Here is a 27,686-nt window from a genome sequence, read left to right as displayed (position 1 = left end):
GTACCAAAGCAAAACACAAAAATGTGCTAATTACACACTTTTTATCACTAAAAATAAAACTACAGTTGTGTTTAAAGTTTTTCTACAAGTAATATAATTATGAAAAACAGTAAACAAGTTTCACCCAAATTTAATTTGTCTTTTAATTTATGAAATTTAAACACATTTTATTTTTTGGTAAATAAAGGGGATTTGCTATTAAAATTAAAACTTGGGAGAAATATTGTGTGATTTATCTAATTAAAAAATAAAGTTTTTACATTTTGTTAATTTTCAACAGTAGTAGCATTATTACATACATTTTACTAAATAATCGTAATATTTCTAGCAAAATGCCTTCAAGTCACCTTTATTTATATAGCGCTTTAAACAAAATACATTGCGTCAAAGCAACTGAACAACATTCATTAGGAAAACAGTGTCAATAATGCAAAATGATAGTTAAAGGCAGTTCATCATTGGATTCAGTTATGTCATCTCTGTTCAGTTAAATAGTGTCTGTGCATTTATTTGCAATCAAGTCAACGATATCGCTGTAGATGAAGTGTCCCCAACTAAGCAAGCCAGAGGCGACAGCGGCAAGGAACCGAAACTCCATCGGTGACAGAATGGAGAAAAAAACCTTGGGAGAAACCAGGCTCAGTTGGGGGGCCAGTTCTCCTCTGACCAGACGAAACCAGTAGTTCAATTCCAGACTGCAGCAAAGTCAGATTGTGCAGAAGAATCATCTGTTTCTGCCTCCCGAACAATGTTAGGTAGGTTATTCCAGAGTTTAGACGCCAAATAGGAAAAGGATCTGCCGCCCGCAGTTGATTTTGATATTCTAGGTATTATCAAATTGCCTGAGTTTTGAGAACGTAGCGGACGTAGAGGATTATAATGTAAAAGGAGCTCATTCAAATACTGAGGTGCTAAACCATTCAGGGCTTTATAAGTAATAAGCAATATTTTAAAATCTATACGATGCTTGATAGGGAGCCAGTGCAGTGTTGACAGGACCGGGCTAATATGGTCATACTTCCTGGTTCTAGTAAGAACTCTTGCTGCTGCATTTTGGACTAGCTGTAGTTTGTTTACTAAGCATGCAGAACAACCACCCAATAAAGCATTACAATAATCTAACCTTGAGGTCATAAAAGCATGGATTAACATTTCTGCATTTGACATTGAGAGCATAGGCCGTAATTTAGATATATTTTTGAGATGGAAAAATGCAGTTTTACAAATGCTAGAAACGTGGCTTTCTAAGGAAATGAACTAATTAATTGTAAAAATTAACTTTTATTTTGCAACCCTCTACGCACACCTTGGCAATATAATCACCCTTGGCTACTGTAATTTTTAGTTTACTCGCGAGACTGTATACTATTTTACACACACACACACACACACGCACACACACACACACACACACACACACACACACACAGACACACACACACACACACACACACACAGACACACACACACACACACACACACACACACACACACACAGACACAGACACACACACACACACACACACACACACACACACACACACACAGACACACACACACACACACACACACAGACACACACACACACAGACACACACACAAATGATTCCAATCAGCTTATCTTTGTAAAATGGCACAGCTTCTTAAATATTAGCTTCTTAATCAGTCAAGCATTATATTATGGTATTAAGCACCATTTAATGATAAAGCTTTAGTGATTATAACTAAAACTTGATAACCATGTATGAATGCATATTTGTCATTTTAACTGAACTTAAGACTGGAGGTGATGCTTAAGATATTTTTGTCATTGAGGGTTTCTGTAAAAAAAAAAAAAAGTAATAGATCATATTAATTATTATTAAAAGATAATACTAATACTAATTCTACTACAGTACTATCAATATACAATGCACTATGGATTGATGAGCTGCTGGGTTCATGAATATTAATCACGTTGTCTGCGTTCGGATGAACTGATTTGCTGAAATTAAAACAGGGATGGTATGAGCGCCAGCCAGAGAAACCGGCATATTGCATGTTCCAAAAAAGGCTTGAAAACGAAAAGAAAATTCAATCGATTCACTCTGAGCAGAATCGATATTTTAACGTTTCTGTTCCTGCGTTCCTCTGAATTATTACCTTTATTTTATTATAGGGCATTACATTTTATTAGCCCTATTACTTTATGAAATAATGAAGGCTAAAATGCCTGTAGTCTAAAGCAAAATGTTTACAAACATTATAAAAACAGCGATTAGTTTCTCTCGTAAAGAAAACAAGTTTAGGGTATAAAAATCTCAATCCAAAAACAAATTAATTTAAGCTGAAGCTGATGCCTGCATCTCTCATCCGGCACAAATCCAAATGTTTCCAGGTTCCCGGCGCATCTGGATGCTAAAATATTATTTATTATATAGTGTTTGTACTTTTATCTAAAACATCATCCTTCTAATCCGCTTTATCAGCACAGTGAGGCATGGTCACTTTGAATGCAACGTTGTACAACGGAGCAGTCTAACTTTTTATTTGTTTCTTTAACTCTATTTTATTTTGATAATGTACAGGTTTTAATAAAGCAAAATGATGTTGTGTGTGCGCGATGGTCATACCAAATCTGATTGGTCATATAGAAGCAAGACATTATTCTAAGCTGTCAGCTTTTGCAAAATAAAGAAAACTTCTCTCTGCAGTTTCGTTTTCCTTTCCGAAAACTTTGGAACGTGTCACAATGAACCGTGATTTAGCACCCTTTTTCTTTCATTTTGTTAATCTGTCAATATGATTTAAGTGAAATATATTTAGTGTATATGCCTATATTCCTCTTTATGTAAGCTTATAGGGGTTTGTTTTTCTGTTTTCTCTATTCACAGAAGCGCTGCAGGTGTGTGATCTGTTGAATTCATCTCACATATCCTCAGATAAACTCTAAGGGCGGTGTGTTGCCATTGCGACATGAGTTCACTGCTTAGCGGACATTTCACTCGCCGGCTTCAGCATCACATTTACATATGCCATACTACTGGAATTCATGATTCATTGACAGCAAATTTCAAATATTAAATGGAACGATAAAATAACGTTATTAACCGGTTAATGGCCATTTCAAATTTTATTTAGTTTCTGTTTCTGGTTCTGTTCCTGTCAAAATTTCGTTCGTTTCCGGTTTTCGTTCCTTGAACCGGTTCAGAGCCCTGGTTCCAAATAGCTGAATAATTCTAAATGATCTCCATTATTTTGACAGAAGACTAATAATATAGTTTACATGTAGTGTGTCGATTCAGCGTGGTAAGACCCGAAGACCCCTGTTTTGACGGGTTGCCGTGAATACCTTTGAAATGACACCGGTTTTACTCAAATGAAAGGTTAAAATGCTTGTGAAGTAACTCAGAACAGTTCTGGTGATGTTGCTTATGTATTTATGTCCTCATTACTGCAAGCGTCAGTCTGTGTAATAAACAAACCATTCATTCATTCACACAGAGATGCACAGAACATGCATGATTCATATTTCAACCATTTTTTGCTTAACATTTACAGATACTGGTCCATATGGAGATTTGATTTTATTAATTTATACTAACTTGAAAAAATTCGGTGACTGTCCATATTAAAATGAAAGTTTCATTTCCATGACTGGATTTTGAGATTACGTCCGTGTTTTCTGTTTTGCGGAAATCATAGCGCTGTTCAAGAAGGTCAAGAACCGGGTTGACTGGGTCCTCGGTACCACCGGTACTTTAGTACCGACTTGGTACCGAAGTCCCGGGTCATTTGACAACACTAAGTGCTTCAAAGTAGCATATCACGCATGCGTGATATCTCTGCGCCCAAGTTGCAGTGCTTCGCCTGTGCTTCCCCCCAATATAGTCCCAAGTCAATATCTGCCTAGGAAATCGCCTAGTCTTAATCTGCATTGCTATTTGTACTTGTTGTGAAAAAGCAGGCCACAAGAAGTAATAAGGTAAGGTTTTTTTTTTTTTTGGTTTACTTTTATTCTCGACATGCTATCCTGCAACATAGGATTCCATTCACTATGCTAAGCAAAGCAAGCGGTGGCTCTGCTAGACTAAGTTAATGCATAAACTGAGATAAAAATGCTATTGCACACCTATCTAAATCTAGGGGAGACGGTGAATAACCCCTATTTCAAAAAATGGTGGCATGTTCCTTTAAGACAGAACATTGTAAGCAACAGAGATTCTGGTGGAACTTCAACAAATGTGGCTAGACATCTGTTCATCTGATAACCTTCACTGGCGTATTTTAATGTGTGTCTTCCTGTATTTGTAAATATGCAAAACTATTTGTTTTTACTCTTATTAGGAAGATCATCTTGATCAAATTGAGGTTTATTGCTCAAAGATTGAGGAACTTAACGACTCCCAGCCTTTTTTGGTGGCTAGTGTAGAGAAGTGTGCTCTCCAGGCTGTTACCACAATATGCCAGGTACAGGTCTTGCACTTCATTCTCACTGACATCATGGGTCATCCAGCTTCATGTAAACATACATTGGAAAATGTAATAAAATAAAATTAGGACATTAGAAAGCTATGTCCAGTCTGAGGATTATCTGTACCCACAACATTTATTTAGTGAATACATGCTGGCTTGAAGGGTTTAAAGAAATGGTTCACTAAATAAATGAAAATGATCATATTTTACTCGTTCTCATGTCATTCTAGAAACATATGTTTTTTTCCCTGTGGAATACAACTCAATAAATGTAAAATAATGTACTGGTTAGGCCAAGGTAGCTGTCAAGATTTTCAAAGAATAATGTTTGAATGTTGGCTTTAGAAGTGTCAGAAGACTTGTAAATATAAAGTACAGATCATATGAAGCACTTTTATAAAATGTAAATATTCCTTTCAAAAATGGTTCAACTCGTATTGCGTCTTGAAACTCCTTTTTCTTGATAATATTGAAGCCTTTATTTTAAAACGCAGTCCAGCTGCACAGCCAGCATAGTGCAGAGCTATAAGCGTGTTGATTGGCTGGGCTGCGGGAACTGCACAAATCAATGGCGAGGCAGCGTAGCTGCGCGAACAAATCAGTGTGCGTCCCACCGCGAGCGAGCTGAGCCTGCCATAATGGGTGGAGCTTCTAGCTATATAAGCGGCCCATTTCACCATAAACATCAGATTTATTCTCCTTCAGTGATGACTCACCTCTTCACTGATCTTCTCCAGCTTGAACGCCTTCTTACCATCGAACGAGCCCAGCAGCAGAACGAAGCGAATCTGCATCAGTAGTTCAGCGGACGGGGGCCTCCTGCTCAGCACTTCTGACTCGACGCCATTATCTGCTGATTCGCTGTTTCCTTTAAAAAGCTAATATCGCCTAAAAGGCAAATTTCAAACTAAAAGAGCAGACTGTGGCAGGGACAGAGCCCCTCTGCATCCCACACACAAGCACAGTGAGTGCGTTTCTGTTTGGGCAAAATCCATGCAGAAACTGCACTCATGCACGGCGGTTGTTCTCACTGCAAGACCATGTTGCTCTCCTCTCTGCGCTCATGGCTAGCTTTCTTTTCAAAGAATGACCCGCCCCTCGCGGCTTCCATTTCTCGCCTCTCAGGGACATAGGAGAAAGAAACGATGGGGTCAGAGGACACTCGAGCGCACGGAAACGAGTGTTTGCACGACTCAGACCCTGTGTGCCTCACTCTCTCCACAAAGAGATTTTTCGCCAGTGCTCTTCACCAAAACAGACCAGCGCCCCTCTTTTGAAGCGGCCAGCCTCATTTCGTTTGGTGGTTCGAAGGAAGACCTCCAGGATGATAGAATGTCATTGATGGCCTCTGAAGGCAAGGATTGGCTCAGACGATGACCCCGCTCCCCAGCCTCAGTCCAGCAAAAGTGACACCGGAGCGAGCACAGATGCCGAACTGGTCGTCACCAGAAGAGCCCACCAGAAGCCGCCTGGACAAATGGTTCCTGCCAGGGTGCCAACAGGCCCCTCGTCAGCGATCAGCGCGGTTCTTCCCAGAAGTTCACTTCGAACTCACGAAGTCGTGGAGTGCCCCCTACTCAACCTACCTACGCACTTCCGCCTCTGTAAAGCTCTTGACTCTCGATGGCGCAGAGGAAAAGTGATACGAGAAACTGCCTCCCCCCCCCAGAGGAAGTGGTGGCCACACATCTCTGCCTGCCCACTGCCATTGGACGGAAGGCCAAAGTAACTCATCCGTCCAAGCCATGCAGAAAGACTTCAGCTCTCGCTGGCTGAGCCTATACTTCGCTGAGGGCTTCACAGAAGTCTTCGCAGGCTATGTGACACTTCCTGCCTAAACGCTCCAGTTCTGCTTCGGGCACCCAAAGAACGCACCGACCCAGCATCTAGCTAAACCAGCGCCGCTGGTCTCTCAACCCCATCCCCGATGTGTCAGAATGGGTACTGAATACAATGATATGAGGTTACTTGCTCCAATTCGCTCGCAGACCTCGCTTTCATGCTGTGGTCGACACATTGGTAAGAAGAAACGTGGCTCACGTCCTCCGCACCGAAGTGTTAGAGACAGTTCCCCCTTCACAGAGCGAGTCAGGCTTCTACAGCCGTTACTTCCTCATACCGAAAAAAGATGGCCTCAGGATCTTAGACACCTGATCAAAGCCCTCATGAGACAACCAAACAAATCCTGTTGCAGATTCGCCCAGGGGATTGGTTTTTATCAGTGGATATGAAAGATGCATACTTTCACATCCAGATAGCCCCCGTTCTTGAGATTCACGTTCGAGGGTTTGGCTTATCAGTATACAGTCCTGCCATTTACTGTCATTGGCACCTCATACATTTACGACAGTGGGGAATGTGCATTCTGAACTACCTCATTGACTGGCTCATTCTGGCCCAGTTGGACGCCAAGTTACAAACTCACAAATCCTGGCTCCTCAGCCATCTAGAATGCCTGGGGCTCAGGATCAACTTATCCCCAGCCAGCAAATAACCTTCCTGGGAACAGTTTTCAACTCTGTTCATATGAGAGCTTGGCACATGTTTCATGCCTTGGCTCTGGCCCCTTGGAAAAACACTAGCTGGTACCAGTCTGGTGTACACATGGGTCTGGTCTCGAGGAGGAAGGTTTCGACAGACATACTAGGTTGGGGAGCTCTGTGCGAGGGCAGGCCAACCTCCGGCCTCTAGTCAAGCTCAGAGAAACACCTACATATCAACTGCCTTGAAATGAGAGCAGTTTCTCTAGCCCTAGAAAACTTCCTCCAAGCAACCTGCACACCATGGCAACTCCTTATATGGGCACAGGAAAACCTGCGCTTGCTAAGATCAGCGCATGTACCGGGCAAACTAAACCGGGGAGCAGACATGCTATCTCAAGACAACGTCAGGGGAATGGTCTCTCCACCCCCAACTCGGGGAACCATGTCTGGGTCCGCCAGAGAGGAGCTATTAGGAGGACAGCATGTTTGTTCTCCCTGATCCATTGGATGGCCTGAGGGAGCATCGAGACTAGAGGCGATGCATAAGGGGGAAGTTGTGGCCTAATGGTTAGAGAGTCGGACTTGCAATCGAAGGGTTGTGAGTTTGAGTCTCGGGCTGGCAGGAATTGTGGGTGGGGGGAGTGCATGTACATTTCTCTCCCCACCTTCAATACCATAACTTAGGTGCCCTTGAGCAAGGCATCGAACCCCCAACTGCTCCCCGGGCGCCGCAACATAAATGGCTGCCCACTGCTCCGGGTGTGTGTTCACAGTGTGTGTGTGTGTTCACTGCTCTGTGTGTGTGCACTTCGGATGGGTTAAATGCAGAGCACGAATTCTGAGTATGGGTCACCATACTTGGCTGAATGTCACATCACTTTCACTTTCAAACGGTTCAACTAATCTGGAGTGTCTTCGGGAGGGCAGAGGTAGACCCCTTCGCCTAAAAAGACAGCTCTCACTGCCCAACATTCTTCTTGAAGAACAGGGATGTGCTGGCCCACAAATGGCCCAGCCTTCCCCCTTATGCATCCCCTCTGGTCTCGATGCTCCCTCAGGCCATCCAATGGATCAGGGAGAACAAACATGCTGTCCTCCTAATAGCTCCTCTCTGGCTGACCCAGACATGGTTCCCCGAGTTGATACAGCTGATAGAGACAGCTCCCTGTCAGATACCGCTGAGAGAGGACCTCCTCACTCAGGCGAACAGGACAATCTGGCACCCCCGTCCCGACTTAAGGGCCCTCCATGCCATGTATGGCACCTCAACGAGTACCTGGGGACCTCCCGGAAAGAGTCCTAAGCAAGGGTCCTAAGCACTATCGCCGAGGCTAGAGCTCCGTCCACGAGACGCCTCTATGTCCTTAAATGGTCAGTGTTCACCAGCTGGTGCTCAGCTCAATACATAGACCCCTAGTTATGTGAAGTGCCACTGCTACTTTCTTTTTTACAAGAGCTACTTGATGTGGGTCGTACCCCCTCCTCGCTCAAAGTATACGTGGTGGCCATGGCATCCTTCCATGCTACCGTCGACGGTCGTATGCTTCCTCAAAGGGGCCAGGAGGCTGAACCTGCCCTGTCCTCCCTCTATACCCTCATGGGACCTAACCACTGTCCTCAGGGCCCTCAGGGGGACCCCCTTTCGAGCCGCTTCAGTCGGTTGACTTAAAGCCACTTTCGCTCAAGACCGCACTTCTGCTAGCCTACTACGTGAGTGGGCGATTTACAAGCGCTCTCCGTGAGCGCTTCCTGCCTAGACATGGCTATGTACCCAAGGTGCTCTCAACTCCGTTCAGAGCCCAGGTCATTTCACTGTCTGCCCTTCCCCTGTTGGAAGAACATAGATAGTTAAGCCTACTCTGGCCCGTCAGGTTTATATAGAATGTTCTGCCTGATTCAGGCAGTCAGAGCAGCTCTTTGTATGCTTCAGTGGCCACACCAAAGGGCTCCCAGTCACGAAGCAAAGATTATCACGTTGGATAGTAGACGCAATCTCTCTGGCCTACGCCTCAATGGGCCATCAATGCCCCATAGGCGTCAGAGCTCACTCCACATGGAGCTTGAACTCCTCATGGTCATGGTCCAGTGGTGTACCAATTGGTGACATCTGTGCGGCGGCCGGCTGGTCCTCGCCATCCACATTTGTGAGGTTTTACAACTTGGAAGTGCCAGCTTTGCAGGTACGAGTCCTTCCTGTCTAAGTGAGTGTTGGCCTCTAAAGAGCCCAAACCAGTAGGTACTCCTTCTGTGGGCACCTACATCTGTCCGGGCCCTGTTGGACTTACGGCTTTAAGTTCTACTCTAAGCCTCAGTCAAGTCAAGTCACCTTTCTTTAAATAGCACTTTAAACAAATACATTTTGTCAAAGCTACTGAACAACATTTATTAGGAAAACAAGGCCTTGCCACCTCAGGCAGCAGTTCAGAGCGAAGTCGTCAGTTTAAAATAGCACAGCGTGATTGAACTGGGTTCCCATAGTGTCGAGCAAGACACAATACTATTGAACTGTTTTCGAAAAGGGAACGTACTCGGTTACTTACGTAACCTTGAGTAGTGCTATTAAAGGGTAAGTTCACCCGAAAATTTTAATTCTGTCAATAATTACTCAACCTCATGTTGTTCCAACCCCATAAGACTTTCGTTCATCTTCGGAACAAAAATTAACATATTTTTGATTAAATTTGAGAGCTCTCACTCCTCCAGAGGCTTCTAGGTGACCGAAACTTGCCGGCCCAGAACATTAGTTAGACAATGTTTAAAATAGTTCAAGTAACTAGAGCGGCTCAACCATAAGTTTATCAAGGGATGAGAATACTTTTTGTTCACAAAAAAAAGAAAAAAATAACGACTTTATTCAACTATTAATTCTCAAAAGCGTAGGCCTGACGTTACTTCAGGAAAGCACCACGACGCATTCCCGAAACTGAGCTGTGCACAGTGGTGCTTTCCTGAAGTAACGTCAGGCCTACGCTTTTGAGAATTAATAGTTATATAAAGTCGTTATTTTGGAGGGTTTTTTGCGCACAAAAAGTATTCTCGTCGCTTGATAAACTTATGGTTGGGCCACTGTAATCACTTGGACTATTTTAAACATTGTCTCGCTAACTTTCTGGGCCAGCAAGTTTTGGTCACCTAGAAGCCTATGAAGGAGTGAGACAGCTCCGCCCATTATGGCGGGCACAGCTCGCTCGTGGCGAGACGCACACTGATTGGTTCTTGCAGCTACGCCGCATCGCCATAGGTTCAAGCAGTTCCCGCAGCCCAGCCAATCAGCACGCTTATAGCTCTGCACTAAGCTGGCTGTGCAGCTGCACTGCGTTTTAAAATAAATGCTTCAATATTCTCAAGAAAAGGAGTTTTTTGTTAATAGCACATAGAGACAACAGATATTTCACATTATAAGTTCTATGCATTTTTTATAATAATAGTAATACTATACTAATAATGGTTATATTTTATTTATAATGTACATCTCATACAATACAATATACATATAATATAATAAGACTAAAACAGTTGTTGTATTGTCTTTTGTGTGGGGATTGCATATGGGAAGCATAAAAAACGTAACTTTCTGAACAAACTTCTTTTTTAACAGACTAAATCTGAGGGGAAACTTTTTGAGAGATTCAGTAAATTACGGATAAACTGGAAATTTGGAAATCTTGTCTCTACCATCATCCTAAAGTCCTGGCCAAGAGATGACAAAGGAACCTATCAGGAAGAAGTTGTTCTCAAGCATCTTCTGGGCTGGACAGCAGCCAAAAATATCTTTCAGCTTCATGGTATTTATCTGGTATCCCTCCACATGTCTTTTTATGTTCAAAGACAGAAACAGTATGATGACAAAGATATAATTTATGTTCTGGCTGCAGGTGCTGATGAAAAACTGATCGATAAGCTTTCTGAAGAAGCTAAAGAGAAATTGGCCATTGCAACATCATTATTCACAAACATCTTAAACCAACTTGTAACAGGGAAAATAAAGATAAAGCTACTCAATCTCATCCTGCAGAAGAAAACTGCTTTCTTTGAGCTGCTTAATATAGGTAAAATACCTCACACTTTTAAAGATTTTACCCTTTTAGCATACAATAATGTGAAGAGTCATGTTCCTACTGTTTTTCCAGAGTGTTTTTGTGAAAATGAACAGTACAAGGACACCAACGCCATGAAGAGGCTTCTTCAGTCGAGACAAGAGGAGCTGAAGGCTATCAATCATGAGAGTGCATTGGTGGAGTCTCTCATTACAATGTGCCGCAGTCTAGAGGAGCATGTGCTGGGTAAAAGCTGCCCATTGAACACCTGATTATAACATATTGTTTTATACAGAGATTCATATTATAATATTTGTTGTGATTTACAGTTGATTTTGAAGGGTTGGAAGAAAAACACCAAATTGACATAGATGAGATGGACCTGGACATGTTCATGGATGTTCATTCATTAAATCAAATTTCCTCTCCAGTGTCAGGAGTAGTCACCTACTTTGAGCTTGATGATGATGTTCGATCTATGGCAGAGGTCCTAAATAGCTATAAAGACAGCTACATTTTCAGATCATGTTGGGTGAATGAGGCAAAAGAGTTTGCAGAGAGTGCCAGTGAGGAGGAAATGGACATCACACTCGAAGATCTTAACAGAGAAATTTTCGAACAATGTCATGTTACCTACAGAAACATATACACAAGGCTGAAAGATGGTAGCATAAATTTTGAAGAGGTTGATGTAATATTCAAAGCATACAAGGGAAAATATGAAGATCTGGCAGCGGAAGTTGCAATCATGTGCAAACTGGATCTCAGTGATAACCAGCGCTGGGTCCAGACAAGAATCCAGCAGATCGAGCAGTACCATGAGCTTCATCTGGCAGTAGAGTCAGCTCAGGTGGTCATGATGGTTAAACAGACGCTCTGCCTAACAGGAGACTTTCAAGTCTTGGAGAAGTTGCTTGTTACTGTAAGTCACCTAATTTTTTGCCAGTATGCTTCCTTTTAAATAAATGCATTTTGATTAAAATAAGTAAGGGGTATGGTAAATCCATGAGGCTTTCTTCCCTTTAGACACAGTTGGATTTTAAACGAGAGCGTCTTGACAGCATTGACAATGAGTTGATGCAGGCGAAAACTGTGCTTGTGGACATCACCGATTCCCGTAGACTGTGCCTTAAGGAGCTTGGCCTCAGAAAGAACTTTGTTATGTGGGTTAAAGAGGCTCTTGAAGGTAAATTAAAAGGTTTTGCACAGGTAATAGAATGTGATTTCATTATTTTATTGCTCTTTTGAAAGCAAATGTTATTCCTCTTTATCACTTCAGACATCAATGAGTTGAAAGTCTTTGTGGATTTGGCTTCCATCTCTGCCGGAGAGAATGATTTGGATGTAGATCGTGTGGCTTGTTTTCATGATGCCGTTCTTGGCTACTCATCAATGCTCTATGATTTAAAGCCAGATGCTGACTTCAGGCTTTTTAAAGATATGCTGAAAAAACTATGGAAGGCACTTGATAATGACACCAACCTCCCCAAAAAACTGGTAAGAGTATCTGCTAGCATTGATAACCAAAGGAAGAAAACCAGATTCTTCATATTTTTGTTCACCAACGTTCTTTCTGTTTCAGTGTGACTCTGCAAGACACATAGAATGGTTGAAGACAGTCAAGGACAGCCATGGGTCAGTGGAACTGTCCTCTCTATCTCTGGCATCAGCTATCAACACAAACGGCATCTATGTTATCAGTGCACAAAATCAAAAGAAGGTTTGTCATTACTGTTTGAATACAAATACATGTACAGTAGGTGGCCAGCCTATCTGGGCCTTACCGCCGCGGCACTGTAATTCAGTCGCGTGTTGAAATCATTCGCGAAACTACCGCTAGGTGGCACAAAGGGACGGATTGCGAAATGAATGTAATTATAAAATGAGATAGCAGTAAGTAAAACAACAATAACATTATGATATATCATTGCAACATTTAAAAAAAAAAGAACATACATTTTTTTACAATTTGTTAATTTTTAAAATGTAGGATAGTCTTAGGCTACAGTCTACTAAACAAAATTAAAAGAAGACCTTTACACAAAGGATCATATGTATGCTATTTTTATTAAACAGTAAATAAATATAAGGCCTATGTGTATATATATATATATATATATATATATATATATATATATATATATATATATATATAAGCTAAATGTTTTAATTTCATTATCATTTCGGTTCATTCTTGGTTTAAAAAAATCTTCAGGTTCCATATGCAGAGTGAAATGGGAACGGTCCCGCATTTAGCAATAATTAGTATTAACTCTGGTATTATTCTTGATTTTTCAAACTACCAACACTTTGCATTTTTGACTTATGCCTTATGTGTGACCAAAAAATAAGTATTATTTGTTTCAGTTGTTTGATCGCGCTGGTGCCTCGCGCACATATTCACTGGAAACAGCAGTCGTTCACCAGACATTCAGCGTGAGCACTTTGACATACTGTTAATTATGATTTTTTTTCCTCGATACTTAAACGCACACAGCCTATTTACCTCATGAATAATAGTTAAGCTTCAAATGGGCAACATCACAAATATGGAAACGTTTGGATTTCTCCCGATTGAGAAAGCCAAACCTTACCTTATGCTTAGCTTTAAATTATTATTATTTTTTTTTTATTACTAAGCCTATATTATTATATACTGCAATTATATTTATCCATTAGAATTATATATTTTTAATTATTGTTTTGTTCTGATAAATTTGTTAAATTTAAAGGATTTGTTGTAAAATATTTTCTTATATTTTTTCCTCTCACAAACTCTGATTTATTTTTTAGCGTTTAAAAAAAAACATGCAGCAAACGAAAATAGGTGATTGATCCGTTAAAATGAAACCTTTACACGACTCATATATTTTTTTCCTCTGACAAACTTAATTTATTTTTTTGTGTGTTTAAAAAATAAAAAATAAAGAAAACATTCAGCAAATGAAAATAGGCGATTAATCCGTTAAAATTTGTTACTCTTGGTTAACAGTAATTATAATTATTTTACTTCAGAACAGAGCCTGGGACTAATCTAGGCTAACCAGGGTTTTTTTTTTTTTTCTTTCATTGCATCTGAAAATGACTTTGTTCATTACATTCACTTCACTTGCTCTGGCGCAGATCAGCCTCCCGCGATGCTCAGCTGTGGACGATTTAGAAATGTTTGATATAAAGCAGTGGTTCTCAACCTGCGGCCCGCACCACATGCTGAATTTAAAAAAAAAAAAAAAAACTTTATCAGATTGTACAATTTTATTTTTTACATCAATTAAAAAAAATATGCTACTAATGAAATATAAGCTATATCCTAATGTTTTTATGTGATTTAACGAACACATACAAGCCTGCACTTTGGCAGAATTCAATTCAAATAGTCATCGACAGCCATTAGGTAAATTGCCTTTAAGGTAAAATTGCGCATCAGAATGGACACATTTGTTTTTTATGGGAGAAAAAAAGAAATTAAAAAATGCCAGCGAATGAACATGTACAAACTGAATAGTCGCAGTATCAGTATTGAAGGAGAACTGCTGGATTTTCGTTTTTTTTGTTGCGCAACTCACTTGAAGAAGTTCAGGCAAATAGAAACACCATACACTAGCAATCCTTAATTGAAGAAATGTGGCAAAATATCTCTGGAGAGAACCTCATATTATTAAATTCAAAAGTGCTTTCCATATTTGGATCAAAATAGGCTACATTTGTGAACGCACATTTTCTGAAATGTTGCGCGTCAGGTCATGCAAGTCTGCATCTTAAAGCCTCTGTCAAACTTTCTGCGTCCGCGAGTCCGCTATGGACCGCTAGGTAGTCGTGACGTAAAAATCGTCATTGGAGAGTGTGTGCCGAGGCTCTGAGCAGACGACCGCGCGGACAGGTGCGCGTGGTCAGTAGGCTTCAAAAGCAAAATTCTTTGTGCTGTTACTCCTTTCAAGCTGAATCTCACAAAATTGGTCAGATCCCGACAGCATCAGGTGTTTTATTTATGGGGAGTAGAATTGTTTATTTCAATGAATGTAATAGATAATATATCATAATAGTTAGGCTATAATATTATAAATCAGGTTGGTTTGTATTGCTGACGTAATATGTAAATTATATGCGTAGACTTGCACTTAGACCATAGTGCGGCCCGCTGGAAAAAAAGGTTGAGAACCACTGATATAAAGGTTGCTGTCCCATTTTATACAGGAATTGTTCATTTTAAAAAATCGAATTATCATAATCATTTAGAACTTTTTTTGACTTATAAACTCCTTGAGAATTTAAAGTTTAATAGTATTTAAATTCAAGTTTAAAAAAAAAGGTTTTAATTGCTTAAATTATTTTTATTAATTAATAATATGTTATCATGTTTATTCTTGTAAAAAATATGTGTTTATTCTTTAAGAAAACAAGGGAAAAAATAAGGGACAATCCAAATATTTGTTTTGCTTTACCTATTTATGTAGGCTACAATTATTCAAAAAAAATAAAATAATAATAATAATAAAATAATGTCATTAAAAAATACCATTGGCCTGAGTAATTTTGACCATTATAGAATTGTGACTTTAAAGATTAGTCATTTAGGTGATAAAAATACTGTGAAATTAATAATGGCATGGATTTTAGAGCATAACAACAGAAGGTTTATGAAACATTAGCCAATAAAGCATTTTTTTAAACAACGGAACTTAAAGTTGTGAACTAAAATATTATTTCAACCATACAGCATGTGAATAAATAAAATGCATACTTTTCCTAACATTTCATTATTCATAAAATGCATAACATTTCTGGTGTTTGGATTTGTACTTCAATATAATGAGCTCCTAGTATAAGAATAGCCCTAGACTCGTTTCTCTCTCTCTCTAACAGCATTAGCTCAATGAAATACGTCTTCCTTCCGTTAGAATGAATGTTTTCCTGCCTTGCTAAATGTTGGGCTCATGATCAATAAGTTGTATTGGCCTCAATCTGATTCAGTAAAGTCAAACCGCAGACAGTGAAGCTGCGTCACTGAGCGGAGACCCGCGCGCTGTGAGGCGGGAACAGAGGATTCCGCTTGGTCTTAAAGCCTCCCGCAAACATCCACGATCACAAATAACAATGATTTTCGTAAAATAATGATTAATTATTAATTGATGATTTGTTATTATCATTATGGTCTTGTGAAAATAATATTATGGGCTGTGAGAAAATTATGAATAGAAAGAGTTCTGCTGAGTGCAGGCATGTTTCAGCCCGGTAACACACCGTTCCTCAGAGCCAAAACACAGACCGAATTCTGTTCAGCTGGAGGGGGTTGGGATTTGGGTAGTTATGCATGGCTTGTGGCGGTCGAGATAAAGGTGTGAATTGCTCTTTCATATGGACAGTGTCTTATGAGGCTTTCACTTGCTGAACCGGTTTATATACGACTGTTGTTTTGATTATATTCACAGTGCTGGCTCTCTCCGACGAGAGAAATGCAACATTCACACATTACACTATTCCTTTTCATTTAAAAATATTTCAAGCTTTCTGTAGATATATTTTTAATGTACCTATGTGAGACACCACGATATTATGTTAATTAAAAAATTATACATTCATTATCATGAAAAAATTAAAATGATGAGACGGCGCCTCCCTGTCATTAATGCACATTAACTTAATTAATTTAAAATATAAATTAAAATATAGGAATGATATATTAAAATATTGACATTTTGCATATTAATCCATGTAGCCTACCCCCCTAAAATAGGCTACCACTTTTAATGCTCCGATGCAAAGTAAACCACAATTTCTTTTGAATAATATAACGCATAATAATATAATATAAATAATACTGCACACCTTTTAAATGTGTCAAATCTAAAATATGGTTTAATACCATGTAGCTCAGAAAATATAATCACAGACTCAGGCACACGCTTGACATTTATCCTGCTTGAATTTGTTCTAAGAAATGCACATAACTTCATAAATACCAAACTTTCATCTGTGAATATTAAATATATTAAATATTTAAACTACAGTGTTTTTCTTTCATTTTCCGTGACTGAAGCAGTCAAATGTAACACATCAGTGAGGCAAAACTGACGTCTATTTGCGAAAATGTGCTTTGATGCGCTTGTTTGATAACTTGTGGTTAAAGCGCCACTCAGCGGTCAAAGGCTGCAAATGCACTTTATACCGCCACGGCCACGGTATGTGCGGCGGTAAAAGAGGCGTTTTTACTCGATGTCTACTTAGTGTAGCACAGATCATGCACACAGAAATTTTGAATTACACATTACTAATTACTAAAAATCAATTTAATGTGGTGTGTTTTGGAACATGCTACTAACTGGTTTCTAGTTGGTCCAAGATGGTTGACCAGCTGGAAAGATCATCTTGGCCAGGGGCCTTGCAGGGAAAATCAAGTTTCTAGTTAGTCCAAGCAAGTTAAGCAATTGACAATAGAGACCTGGTCATCTTGATCAAGGTCCTTGTTCAAAAAAATTGGGTGGGATAAAAAGTGGTCATGCTGATTTTGGACAAAAATGGCAGCTGATTTGTTGCTAGACCAAGATGGTCTACCAGCTCATCCAGGTCCCCATCCAGGCTGATAATCCAGCAATTTATTAACTAACTAGTTTGGGCCAGCTACAAAACCAGTTATTAGGGTCCAAAACACAGCTTACAGCTTAAGCTACATTTTAGAAGAGTTTTCTTCAGCAGCAATGAGATTGCATATTAGCATAATGCTTATTTTTATCATCTGTCTTTATCATCATCGAATAGCCTAATTGATGCAGATAATATTTCGGTAATATCAACCCATAACTATTGCTTTTTTCCAGTTATGCTTGGAAAATATTCTGAAGCTTCAAATTATGGAAGAGCATGATGAGGGCTTTGAGACACGCATTTATTCTCTTGAAGACCTCAGGGATCTTCAGAATAAATTGATGCTAATGTCTGGAAAAGGAGATCAAGGCCAGTGTGAAGTCGATCAGTTTTCAGAGGTGACCTTTCAACTTTTAGCTGTTTTATTTTGTTGTATTTCACCATGGCTATTGTAATTATACCTGAATGAACTTCTTCCCTGTTTCTAGGTCTTTGCCAGTGTACAGAGGTTGGCCTCTGCATTTATTGATTTGTTTGTTGCTGGAAATCCATTGTTTAGACATTGGGAGGCAAAAATCAACAGTAATACTAAAGATGCATGCATCATAATGGACTTCAACTTAGGGAGTGTTGTCAGTGCCATTATGGTGAAAGGTGATGTCACAGAACAGTTGCCTGAAGTCTGTAAGAAAATAGAGAGATGCCTAAGCTTCTGGAAAGTGTTTATGGACAAGCAGAGATCTCAGCATTACTACTTAAACTATTACACTGCAGAACAAGTAGTCTACATGTGCCGTCAGCTCAGCCAGAACAATGTGACTGCAATGGAAGATCAAGTTCTTATGATGCTCTCCTTTATCAAACCTAACTGCTCCACTTCAGATTTAAGAAAGGCTTGGCACAGGCTTCAGTATGAAGTAATTAACAAGGGCACTGAGCAAAATGATGACTTAGACTTCCAAACTTTTGTTGAAGTCCCCAGTGTGATTGAAAATGATAGTACTGAGGAGCCATGCCCATTGTTTGATGACTTCGAAAGTCATTTGGAGAATGCTAACGGGTCAGAAAAGCTAGATGTGATTTGGAATGCTTACATGCGAGACATGAAGAATTTTCTACCAGACTCCCTTGATGTCAGTAGTCTTGGATATCTTCTTGAAATATTGGCCAACAGCCCCAGTGAAAATCAGGGTGATTGCTATTCAAGGAACATTCAGAGAGATCTTCCAAATGGAATGGCTACTGGAAGACCAAATCTAATCATCTGCCCTTCTGAAGAAATTCTGATATCATGCATTTCAATTTACATGAGCAGCAAGAATGAGCCTCTACCAACCTATGATGAAGTACTCCTCTGTAGTGCTTCCACTCCATATGAAGAAGTGGAACTTTTCCTCAGGCGCTGTCTTTCTGCTGGCTACACGGGAAAGAAGATATACACAATGCTCTATGTGGACCAACTTACCTACGAAGTGAGCTACAAAGTGGAGCAATTTTTTCAGCATCAAAATGCACAGAGCAGAAATGATTACAGGCTGGTGTTGGTCTGCAGCTCTAATAGAGAACATACATACCTTCCTTCAGCTTTCAGTCAATTTAGATTGCACTTGATTCCCCAAGAACCAATGATCAGTATTCAGCGATACCTTGCTAGGCACTTTACAGTCCCAGCTGACATATCCAGTGCCGCTGCTGTGTTCAAGGACAAAAAATGTGTGGGAATTGTAACCTCAGAAAGATCAGGAGTTGGTGAGTATACATTCAAGTAATGGATTTAAATTAGTTCGTTTTCAGAATTCATGTTAGTTGGCTATATAAAGTACACTTACCATAAAAAAGAGACTTTTCTGTGTGTATATGAGTATAAATATTTTTGCAAAATGTGTAAGATGCAGAATTATATCTGTGTGTTTCATTTTAGGAAAATCACTTTACGTTAAAAGAATGTATGAGGAATTGAAGGGGATCACCAAGAAGCCTTCGCAGCTGAAGTGCATCAGGTTAATTGACTCAAGAATTGATGAAAACGTCATCCTTCAGTCCTTGCTCAACAGCCACAAGAATAAGGAGCTTTCAGTCTATCATTTTGATGTCACCACCATGGTAGCTACCTGATTTTACTTTATTTATTTAATTCAATGAAAACATAGACAGAAATGTTTATGCTGTTTTTTATATATATATTTTATATACTTACAGGTAAAAAAAGGACTTCATGAATTTCTGTTCAGGCTGTTGATCCTTGGATACCTCATGGACTCTGAAGGAAACATGTGGAAAAGCAGTAATAAGCACTTGTATGTCATCGAGATCCTGAGACCTGATGCCAGCACATCCCGAAATGACCGAAGTACAGTAAGTAAATTGATATAAATTATTTAATTAAATCGTATAGAGAGAGATTTATGTCATTAATCAGATAAATGCCTCATTAATTAATTTGCCTTTTTCTTGGAAGGGTGCAAAAGTTCCATCTGCTTTCTTGGATGTGTTTCCAAGTATCTACTGCCGTCCTCCCAAAGAGGTTCTTGAGCTGGAAATGAGAATGCGGGAAGATCCATCAATAATGGAGGATGGTGATCCCCTTATGGATGACCAAGAGTTCCGAAGTGAGGCCTACCAGCGGCCTTATCAGTACCTGCAACGTTTCTACAATGGTGTCAATTTGGATGCCTTCATGTACCAAGGAATTGAGGGCACTCATGTTGAATGCCTGCAGATGTTGTTTGTGTACTGCGGCATCATAGACCCCTCTTGGGCAGAGTTGCGGAACTTTGCCTGGTTCCTGAACTTACAACTTCGGGATTGTGAGAGTACGGTTTTCTGTGATGTGTCTTTCATAGGGGATACTCTGATGGGATTCAAAACTTTTGTTGTCGATTTCATGATTCTCATGGCAAAGGATTTTGCCACTCCTTCACTTAGCATCTCTGACCAGAGTCCAGGGAGACTGCACAATGACCTTTTCTCTGCCAATGAAGAGGATCTAGCTCCCTTTAGGATAAGAAAACGATGGGAGTCAGAACCACATCCATACATTTTCTTCAATGATGACCATGAGTCTATGACATTCATTGGCTTTCATCTTCAGCCAAATGGACAGAATGGGATTGATGCTATTGATCCATCAACAAAAAGAGTGATCAAGCCGAACATCATGACCAAAGAGCTCTATGAGGGCCTTAAACTACAGAGGGTTCCTTTCAATATAGATTATGACCAGCTCCCAAGATGGGAGAAAATCGAGAGACTTTCCAGGGTGTTGGGAATACAGTGGCCTCTTGATCCAGATGACACATACGAGCTCACCACAGACAACATATTGAAAATATTGGCAATTCACATGCGCTTCCGCTGTGGGATTCCTGTTATAATCATGGGTGAGACAGGATGTGGGAAGACCAGGCTAATCAAATTCCTTTGTGAGATGCACAGATGTGGAGTTGCCACTGACAACATGAAGCTAGTCAAGGTTCATGGAGGGACAAGTTCAGACATGATTTACACCAAAGTAAGAGAAGCTGAGGCCATGGCATTAAGAAACAAGATGGATTATGGGTTTGACTCTGTGTTGTTTTTTGATGAAGCAAACACAACAGAGGCCATTAGCAGCATTAAGGAAATCCTCTGTGACAACACTGCTGATGGACAGCATTTGACAGGTAACACTGGCTTGCAAATCATTGCTGCTTGCAACCCATACAGAAAACATACAGACGTAATGATCAAGAGATTGGAGTCAGCTGGTTTGGGATACAGAGTTCGAGCTGAGGAAACAGATGAAAAACTTGGATCCATTCCACTTCGCCAGCTAGTGTACAGAGTGCAGGCTTTACCACCTAGCATGATTCCACTAGTTTGGGACTTTGGACAGCTCAATGACAATACTGAGAAATTGTACATCAAGCAAATAGTCGAAAGGGTAGTTGAAAACCATGCCATTAGTTCAGATTACATCACAACCATCACTGATGTTCTTTCAGCCTCACAGATGTATATGCGAACAAGACAGGATGAATGTAGTTTTGTGAGTCTGAGAGATGTAGAGCGTTGCATGCAAGTTTTTGGCTGGTTTTACAAAAACTACCCAATGATAATCTCAGAGCTTGAGCAGTTTGAAAGTATTCAGCGGACAGAGAGAAATGATCAAAATCAGAGGAACACTGATGAAAAAAATCCAGTTCTTTGGTCATTACTTATGGCTGTTGGTGTGTGTTACCATGCCTGCTTAGAGGATAAAGAGAAATACAGAAGAAAAATTTGCAGGTACCTTCCAGAGACTTACAGCCCAGTGAATGTGATGCAGGAGATTTCAGTTATTCAGGATCTATTTTTAAATGGAGTTCCAATGGGTGCAACCATTGCTCGAAACAATGCCCTGAAGGAAAATGTCTTCATGATGGTGATTTGCATTGAACTACGAATACCTCTCTTTTTGGTTGGAAAACCTGGAAGCTCCAAGTCCTTGTCTAAAACTCTGGTTGCAGATGGTATGCAAGGCCAAGCAGCCCATTCGGATTTGTTTAGAAAACTGAAGCAGATCCATCTTGTTTCCTTTCAGTGCAGTCCTCATTCTACACCAGAGGGGATCATCAATACATTCAAGCAATGTGCTCGTTTTCAGGAAGGCAAGAATCTGACAGAGTATGTCTCAGTGGTAGTACTAGATGAGATAGGCTTGGCTGAAGATTCCCAGAAAATGCCTCTGAAAACTTTACATCCTTTGTTGGAAGAGGGATGCATAGATGATCAGCCAGTACCTCACAAGAAGGTGGGATTCATTGGTATCTCAAATTGGGCTTTGGACCCAGCCAAGATGAACAGAGGGATATTTGTTTCACGTGGTGATCCCGATGAAAAGGAGTTGATTGAGAGTGCAAAAGGAATATGTTCCTCGGATGCCATGATCCTTGAAAGGGTGAGAGATTTCTTTCAGCCGTTTGCCCGTGCTTACCTGAACATCTGTAAGAAACAGGGAAGAGGTTTCTTTGGTCTGCGAGACTATTACAGCTTGATAAAGATGATGTTTGCTGTCGTCAAAGCTTCTAATCAGAAGCCTAGTGCAGACCAGATTGTGAAGGCTGTGCTAAGGAACTTCAGTGGCAAGGATAATGTGGATGCTGTCACAGTTTTCACCAGCAGACTAAATATCACACCGAAGCTTGAGAATATCAGTGCCATTGAGCTTGTAAGAGAGAACATCACAGCCATTGGCCAAGATGAGGAATGCAGATACCTGCTTGTTCTGACCAAAAACTATGCAGCCCTTCGAATTCTACAGCAGACGTTTTTTTCAGACCAATGTCACCCAGAGATCATCTTTGGATCAAGCTTTCCAAAAGACCAGGAGTATACTCAGATATGTCGCAACATTAATCGTGTTAAGATTTGTATGGAAACTGGTCAAACCATCGTGCTTCTGAACTTGCAGAACTTGTACGAAAGCTTGTATGACGCTCTCAATCAATATTACGTTACCCTTGGAGGTCAGAAATATGTGGATTTGGGGCTTGGAACCCACAGAGTCAAATGTAGAGTGCACAAGGATTTCAGGCTCATTGTCATTGAGGAGAAGGGCGTCGTGTATAAGCAGTTTCCCATTCCATTGATCAACAGATTGGAGAAACATTATCTTGACATCAATACTGTACTAAGGAGTGAGCAAAAGGACCTTGTTGAGAAGCTTGAACTGTGGGTTAAATTCTTCATTTCTGCTAGAAGCAAGCACTCAATTGCTCCCCAAGCACGTCATTATCATCCAGCTGATGCTTTCATTGGCTACCACTCGGACACATGTGCGTCTGTTGTACTGCAAGTTACAGAACAGCTCAAAGGGAAAGTGGAGCTCTCAGATCCTAGAGTCTTAGATGAGGCCAAATTGATCCTTTTGAACTGTGCAACACCAGACGCCGTGGTTCGGCTTGACTGCACTTCCCTCTCCAGTGTAGAAAGTGATCTCTTGGCAAGGGTATACTTTGAAGAGCAGAAGCATAGCTCACTTGCTGACTTCATCCTTTCTCACATACAGCAAGCAGGGCCTAGCAATGCCTTTTTCACAGAGGTAAAGCAATACTTTGAATATAACTCTAGAATAGTGGTTCTAAAGCTTTAAAATAAGCCAAACCAGCTAAAAATCAAAAGGATATTTTTTTCCCTTAACAATTCTTACTTTTAAGGTCTTTGAAAACCTAGATATATATGGCAGAATTTTAAAAGTGTGATATCTAGACCTTTTTATAAGGTATGTCAAGATGTAAAATATTTTGTTGGATAGAACTCACTGAGAAATCTTAGTCTACATGAGGGATAGATGGGGCTTTGGAGACAAAGGTTGAGAACCACTGCTCTAGAAAAATCCATAACATTTCAGTCTTTATGAGAAAAAACATTGCGTACTAAACTTGCAATCTTTTTCCTTATCCTTTAGGTTACTACTTTCTCAAGGCTTCTGACCTCAGCTGAAACTGAACAGCTACAGAACATGGTCCAAAACGTAGAGCTCCTCTCTCTACAGCAGTTTGACACAGAACACTCATTCCTCAAGAAAATCAAGTATTGTGCTCACAATATCACTACATTAAATCACATCACATCAAAAAGCACACTTATTCTTATTAAATGAATTGAAACCCTTTTTCTGTATTCAGAAATTATTTGGAAAACACCACCGGGGACAAGATACTAATCATCCAAACTGATTATGATGAAGGCTCCCCAAGTTTAAATGTCATTGCATCTGCGAAGTGAGTTGAATGCGGCTGGTGGCACATTTTGTTTGTTCAGTAAATGCAATAAAATAAAAAAAAGCATTATTTAAACTTGAAATATATTTCCAGGTATTCTTCTATCAATGAGATCAACAAATTCAGGAAAGAGGGCTATGGAAAGATTTTTATGTACTTCATCACTAAACTGCCAAGAATGGATGGTGGAACTTCTTACATTGGATTTCATGGCGGTAAGACGAGTTTGATTGCATCACTGACAAAAACTGTTTGTTTTATAGAAAATCTCATTAAAAATTCCTTTAATAAGGCCCATGGAAGTCAGTCCACATCGATGACCTCAGAAAATCAAAAGATATCGTCTCTGATATAAAAGCCTTGCAGTGTCTGACCATCAGCCAGTTGTTTGAAGAGAAAGCAGAGAAAGTAGCTGAGCCTGAAGGTGAAGTCGGTTTATTTTTCGAGTTCTCTTTAAAGGATGATCAACATTCTCAAACAATCCAAATAATTGTTACTGCTTGCAGATATGGAGGTTGAGGAAATGTATGCAGAAGAAGGAGAAGAAGAGAAGATGGACGTAGAAGACAGTAACCTCAACAACAGCAATGTATTTTCAGTACAGGATACTTGTGATACAGTTGTCACCCTGCTGAGCTCAGTTAGGTTCTCGGTTGACTCGGTAGGTAATTTCTTGTGTTCTTCAGGGCTGGGAGAGTGTTGTGGACACCACAGCGCTGGTGCGTAGCTGTGTTCAGAGTGCAGTCGGCATGCTAAGAGATCAGACAGAGGCAGGCACTCGCAGCACCAAGAGAGTACAGATTCTGCTCATGCTCCTGGCTGACAATGAGTCTCTACAAGGTGAGATTTATCGCCCTTTCTGGTATTATTTAAAGCTTTCATTAATTGTCCTGTAAGTGGTTACTCATATTTACATATTTATGTTACCAGCTGAATTTCTGAAAACATTAAAGAAGCGAATTCATTCTCTATTGATGGCTCACGATGAAAACACAATCGCTGCCAAGAGCTGGGTCTCCAAGGAAGCACTAAATATTGATGCCTTGCAAGAGGGTGGGACTTTTAGGTAAGTGTAAAGAGAGGGTGTAAATTGCACCTTATTTTGGATTGTATTTAAGATGTTGATGTAGAACCTTGTTGTTTTGACTTATTAGCTCTTTGTGAAACTCTATACCTAATACCTAAAACATTTTTACTTTCAATATTTGTTCATTGTTGTTTTTTAGACATGCCCTGTGGAGGCGAATCCAAGCGGTAGTGACTCCCTTCTTGGCGCAGCTTGTTTCGGTTATTGACCGTGACTGCAATCTAGACCTCTTGCTGGATACAAACTCTGAAGAATCCTTGAAGAAACTGTGGTTGAATATTTTTGGAGATGTCATGTTACTGAATGTTCCTCACACAAGTTTGAAAAACAAGTATGTGATCATTTGATTTCAAGAAGCATTTTGTAAGCCTTTTGGCCTAAAACAAATCTATGCCAGTCCACTAATGCTCTTAGCTACACAAGCTTTATTTAGTTTCGTTCCACAGTGTTTCCAACAGCAATTCATTATGTAAGGCAAATATGTGTTGCATTCTCATCATTATTGCAGTCCGTTCTTTTCTTTCAAGTCAACTAATGGTATTTCAAACCATTTCAGAAAGTTAAAGATGATATGTTTATAGCTAGCTTCCCGAATGTTAACATTAATGGCACTGAATCTTTTGGTAACGCAAAGGTAAATTGCCGTCTCCAATGGAAAGCAAGAACATGTTTAAATGTGTAAAACATGATCACATACTAACAATGCATTGCTTGAGCCTTGGCGTCTACATTAACACACGTGTATTGTACAGTATATTTCTCACTTTAAAGCAATGTCATTATTTTCTATCTTAACAGCTCGACGATCTTGGTTCAGAACTACATTGCAGTTGACAGGAACATGGGTTGCATCATGCCGTTCAGCTGGAGAATTAAAGATGTTCTAGAGGACCTCTGGGTACATGCCTTGCAGCGTGAAGGTATTTTTGCGCGGATATTTGCATTTTTTCTTTTTTATGCTATGTTTTTTTTCCTGATCTATCATGCTTAAAGCAACACTATGTAACTTTTGGAGCTCTAGCGGTTACTAAACAAACTGCATGCATCTTGCAGAAGAACACTGTAGCCAAAGCTACTTCTCTTGGTTTATGTCCATGACGAGTCACAAAGGTCCTGTGTTATTCCACAGCGGTAGAGACCCGACAGGTCTGAAACAGTCCCGATATAAACACTTATTACAGGTGTACCATAATGATTCAGGATAGGACAAAAACATGGTTTGGAAAATGGATTCATGATGTACTCACTCATTATATAATTTTTGTCAATTTTGAACACAAAAAAGCACGAGGCTGCAGACAATCACAGCTAGCTGGTATAGAGCCATATCCCAGGGCTACGAGTGTGATATTGTGTTTATAGCAGTTTGACGGCACAAGTGTGTAAATAAATAAGAAACACTTCCTTCTGCCAGGATTCAGATCTCAAGGTGACAGTCCAACTCTTGACCCCAAGCCTCCATTTCTAAGTCTAAAGCTAGAGCTAGTAATGAAGCAACGCTGATTCACGTCATTGAAGCTTGTTGTATTATGTGGAGTAGAAGATTATGAAGGAGAGATCGACTGAGCGTGTGCATTACCTGCATCTAGCTGATATTCTTCAGTCAATCTGATATTCATAATCACTAAATCAGTTTGAGTGTCCACTGAGGAAAGCGATATCTTTGTCTTTACCCAGTTCAGGAGATTTCCCATGACAGTGCTAGTCAATGCATTTGTAAATTGTCTAATTGTTTACCACCTTGTTTCAGTCCCTTTCAATATATAAGTCTTTGCTCCTGACTCGCTCATAAAGACAGTGTTTGCTGCCATTTAACAGTGTAATAATGTAGATAACTTTCCTGAAATCTCAAATTATCACTAACGGACCCTTTCTCAATAACAAATATGTCATGGTATTTATATAAAATAACATTTCTAGAAATAATATTTAAACAATATTAGCCATTATAAACATTTAAGAAGTTTGTACAGTTCAGTCAAAAATACAAAAGCAGCACTAGTTAAAGTACAGGATTTCAGTTTAATAAAAATATAAAGTTATGAAACTAAATCTCTTTTTGCTCTGTAACAAGTAATAGATCAATAAGACCAAAGATTGCCTGTTTGATAATGATCCCTCACACTATCTACATAAGAGCCAGGGGCTAATTCCCACAGGACTGTCCCAGATTAGGCTGTTCTCGATGGGCACATGACCGCTGAACAGATGGAGCTCACATCCTCCAAAACATCTAAACTAATCGTCAAATATGTGCTGTTTATATACAAGTCGCAGGTAAAAACTACATTCTGTGACA

At 39.9% G+C, this 27,686-nt stretch overlaps 1 protein-coding gene across 1 annotated transcript in view; it reads left to right on the top strand.

The window, feature by feature from the left end:
• Positions 1–27,686, top strand: part of LOC132111044 (E3 ubiquitin-protein ligase rnf213-alpha-like) — a 100,468-nt gene that overhangs the window by 32,385 nt on the left and 40,397 nt on the right. The window contains exons 21-42 of the mRNA XM_059518216.1: positions 4,327–4,449; positions 10,537–10,723; positions 10,814–10,987; positions 11,069–11,221; positions 11,305–11,897; positions 12,002–12,161; positions 12,255–12,472; positions 12,558–12,695; positions 17,791–17,955; positions 18,046–19,306; positions 19,479–19,660; positions 19,757–19,912; positions 20,016–23,618; positions 23,985–24,109; positions 24,205–24,300; positions 24,394–24,515; positions 24,593–24,724; positions 24,807–24,889; positions 24,987–25,140; positions 25,231–25,366; positions 25,527–25,718; positions 26,186–26,307. Of these exons, the coding sequence (XP_059374199.1) occupies positions 4,327–4,449; positions 10,537–10,723; positions 10,814–10,987; positions 11,069–11,221; positions 11,305–11,897; positions 12,002–12,161; positions 12,255–12,472; positions 12,558–12,695; positions 17,791–17,955; positions 18,046–19,306; positions 19,479–19,660; positions 19,757–19,912; positions 20,016–23,618; positions 23,985–24,109; positions 24,205–24,300; positions 24,394–24,515; positions 24,593–24,724; positions 24,807–24,889; positions 24,987–25,140; positions 25,231–25,366; positions 25,527–25,718; positions 26,186–26,307 (8,275 nt within the window). The remainder of the gene's footprint in view (positions 1–4,326; positions 4,450–10,536; positions 10,724–10,813; positions 10,988–11,068; positions 11,222–11,304; positions 11,898–12,001; positions 12,162–12,254; positions 12,473–12,557; positions 12,696–17,790; positions 17,956–18,045; positions 19,307–19,478; positions 19,661–19,756; positions 19,913–20,015; positions 23,619–23,984; positions 24,110–24,204; positions 24,301–24,393; positions 24,516–24,592; positions 24,725–24,806; positions 24,890–24,986; positions 25,141–25,230; positions 25,367–25,526; positions 25,719–26,185; positions 26,308–27,686) is intronic.

The sequence above is a fragment of the Carassius carassius genome, chromosome 30, assembly GCF_963082965.1.
Source record: "Carassius carassius chromosome 30, fCarCar2.1, whole genome shotgun sequence".
Taxonomy (NCBI): domain Eukaryota; kingdom Metazoa; phylum Chordata; class Actinopteri; order Cypriniformes; family Cyprinidae; genus Carassius; species Carassius carassius.
This window is presented reverse-complemented; position numbering and strand designations above follow the sequence as displayed.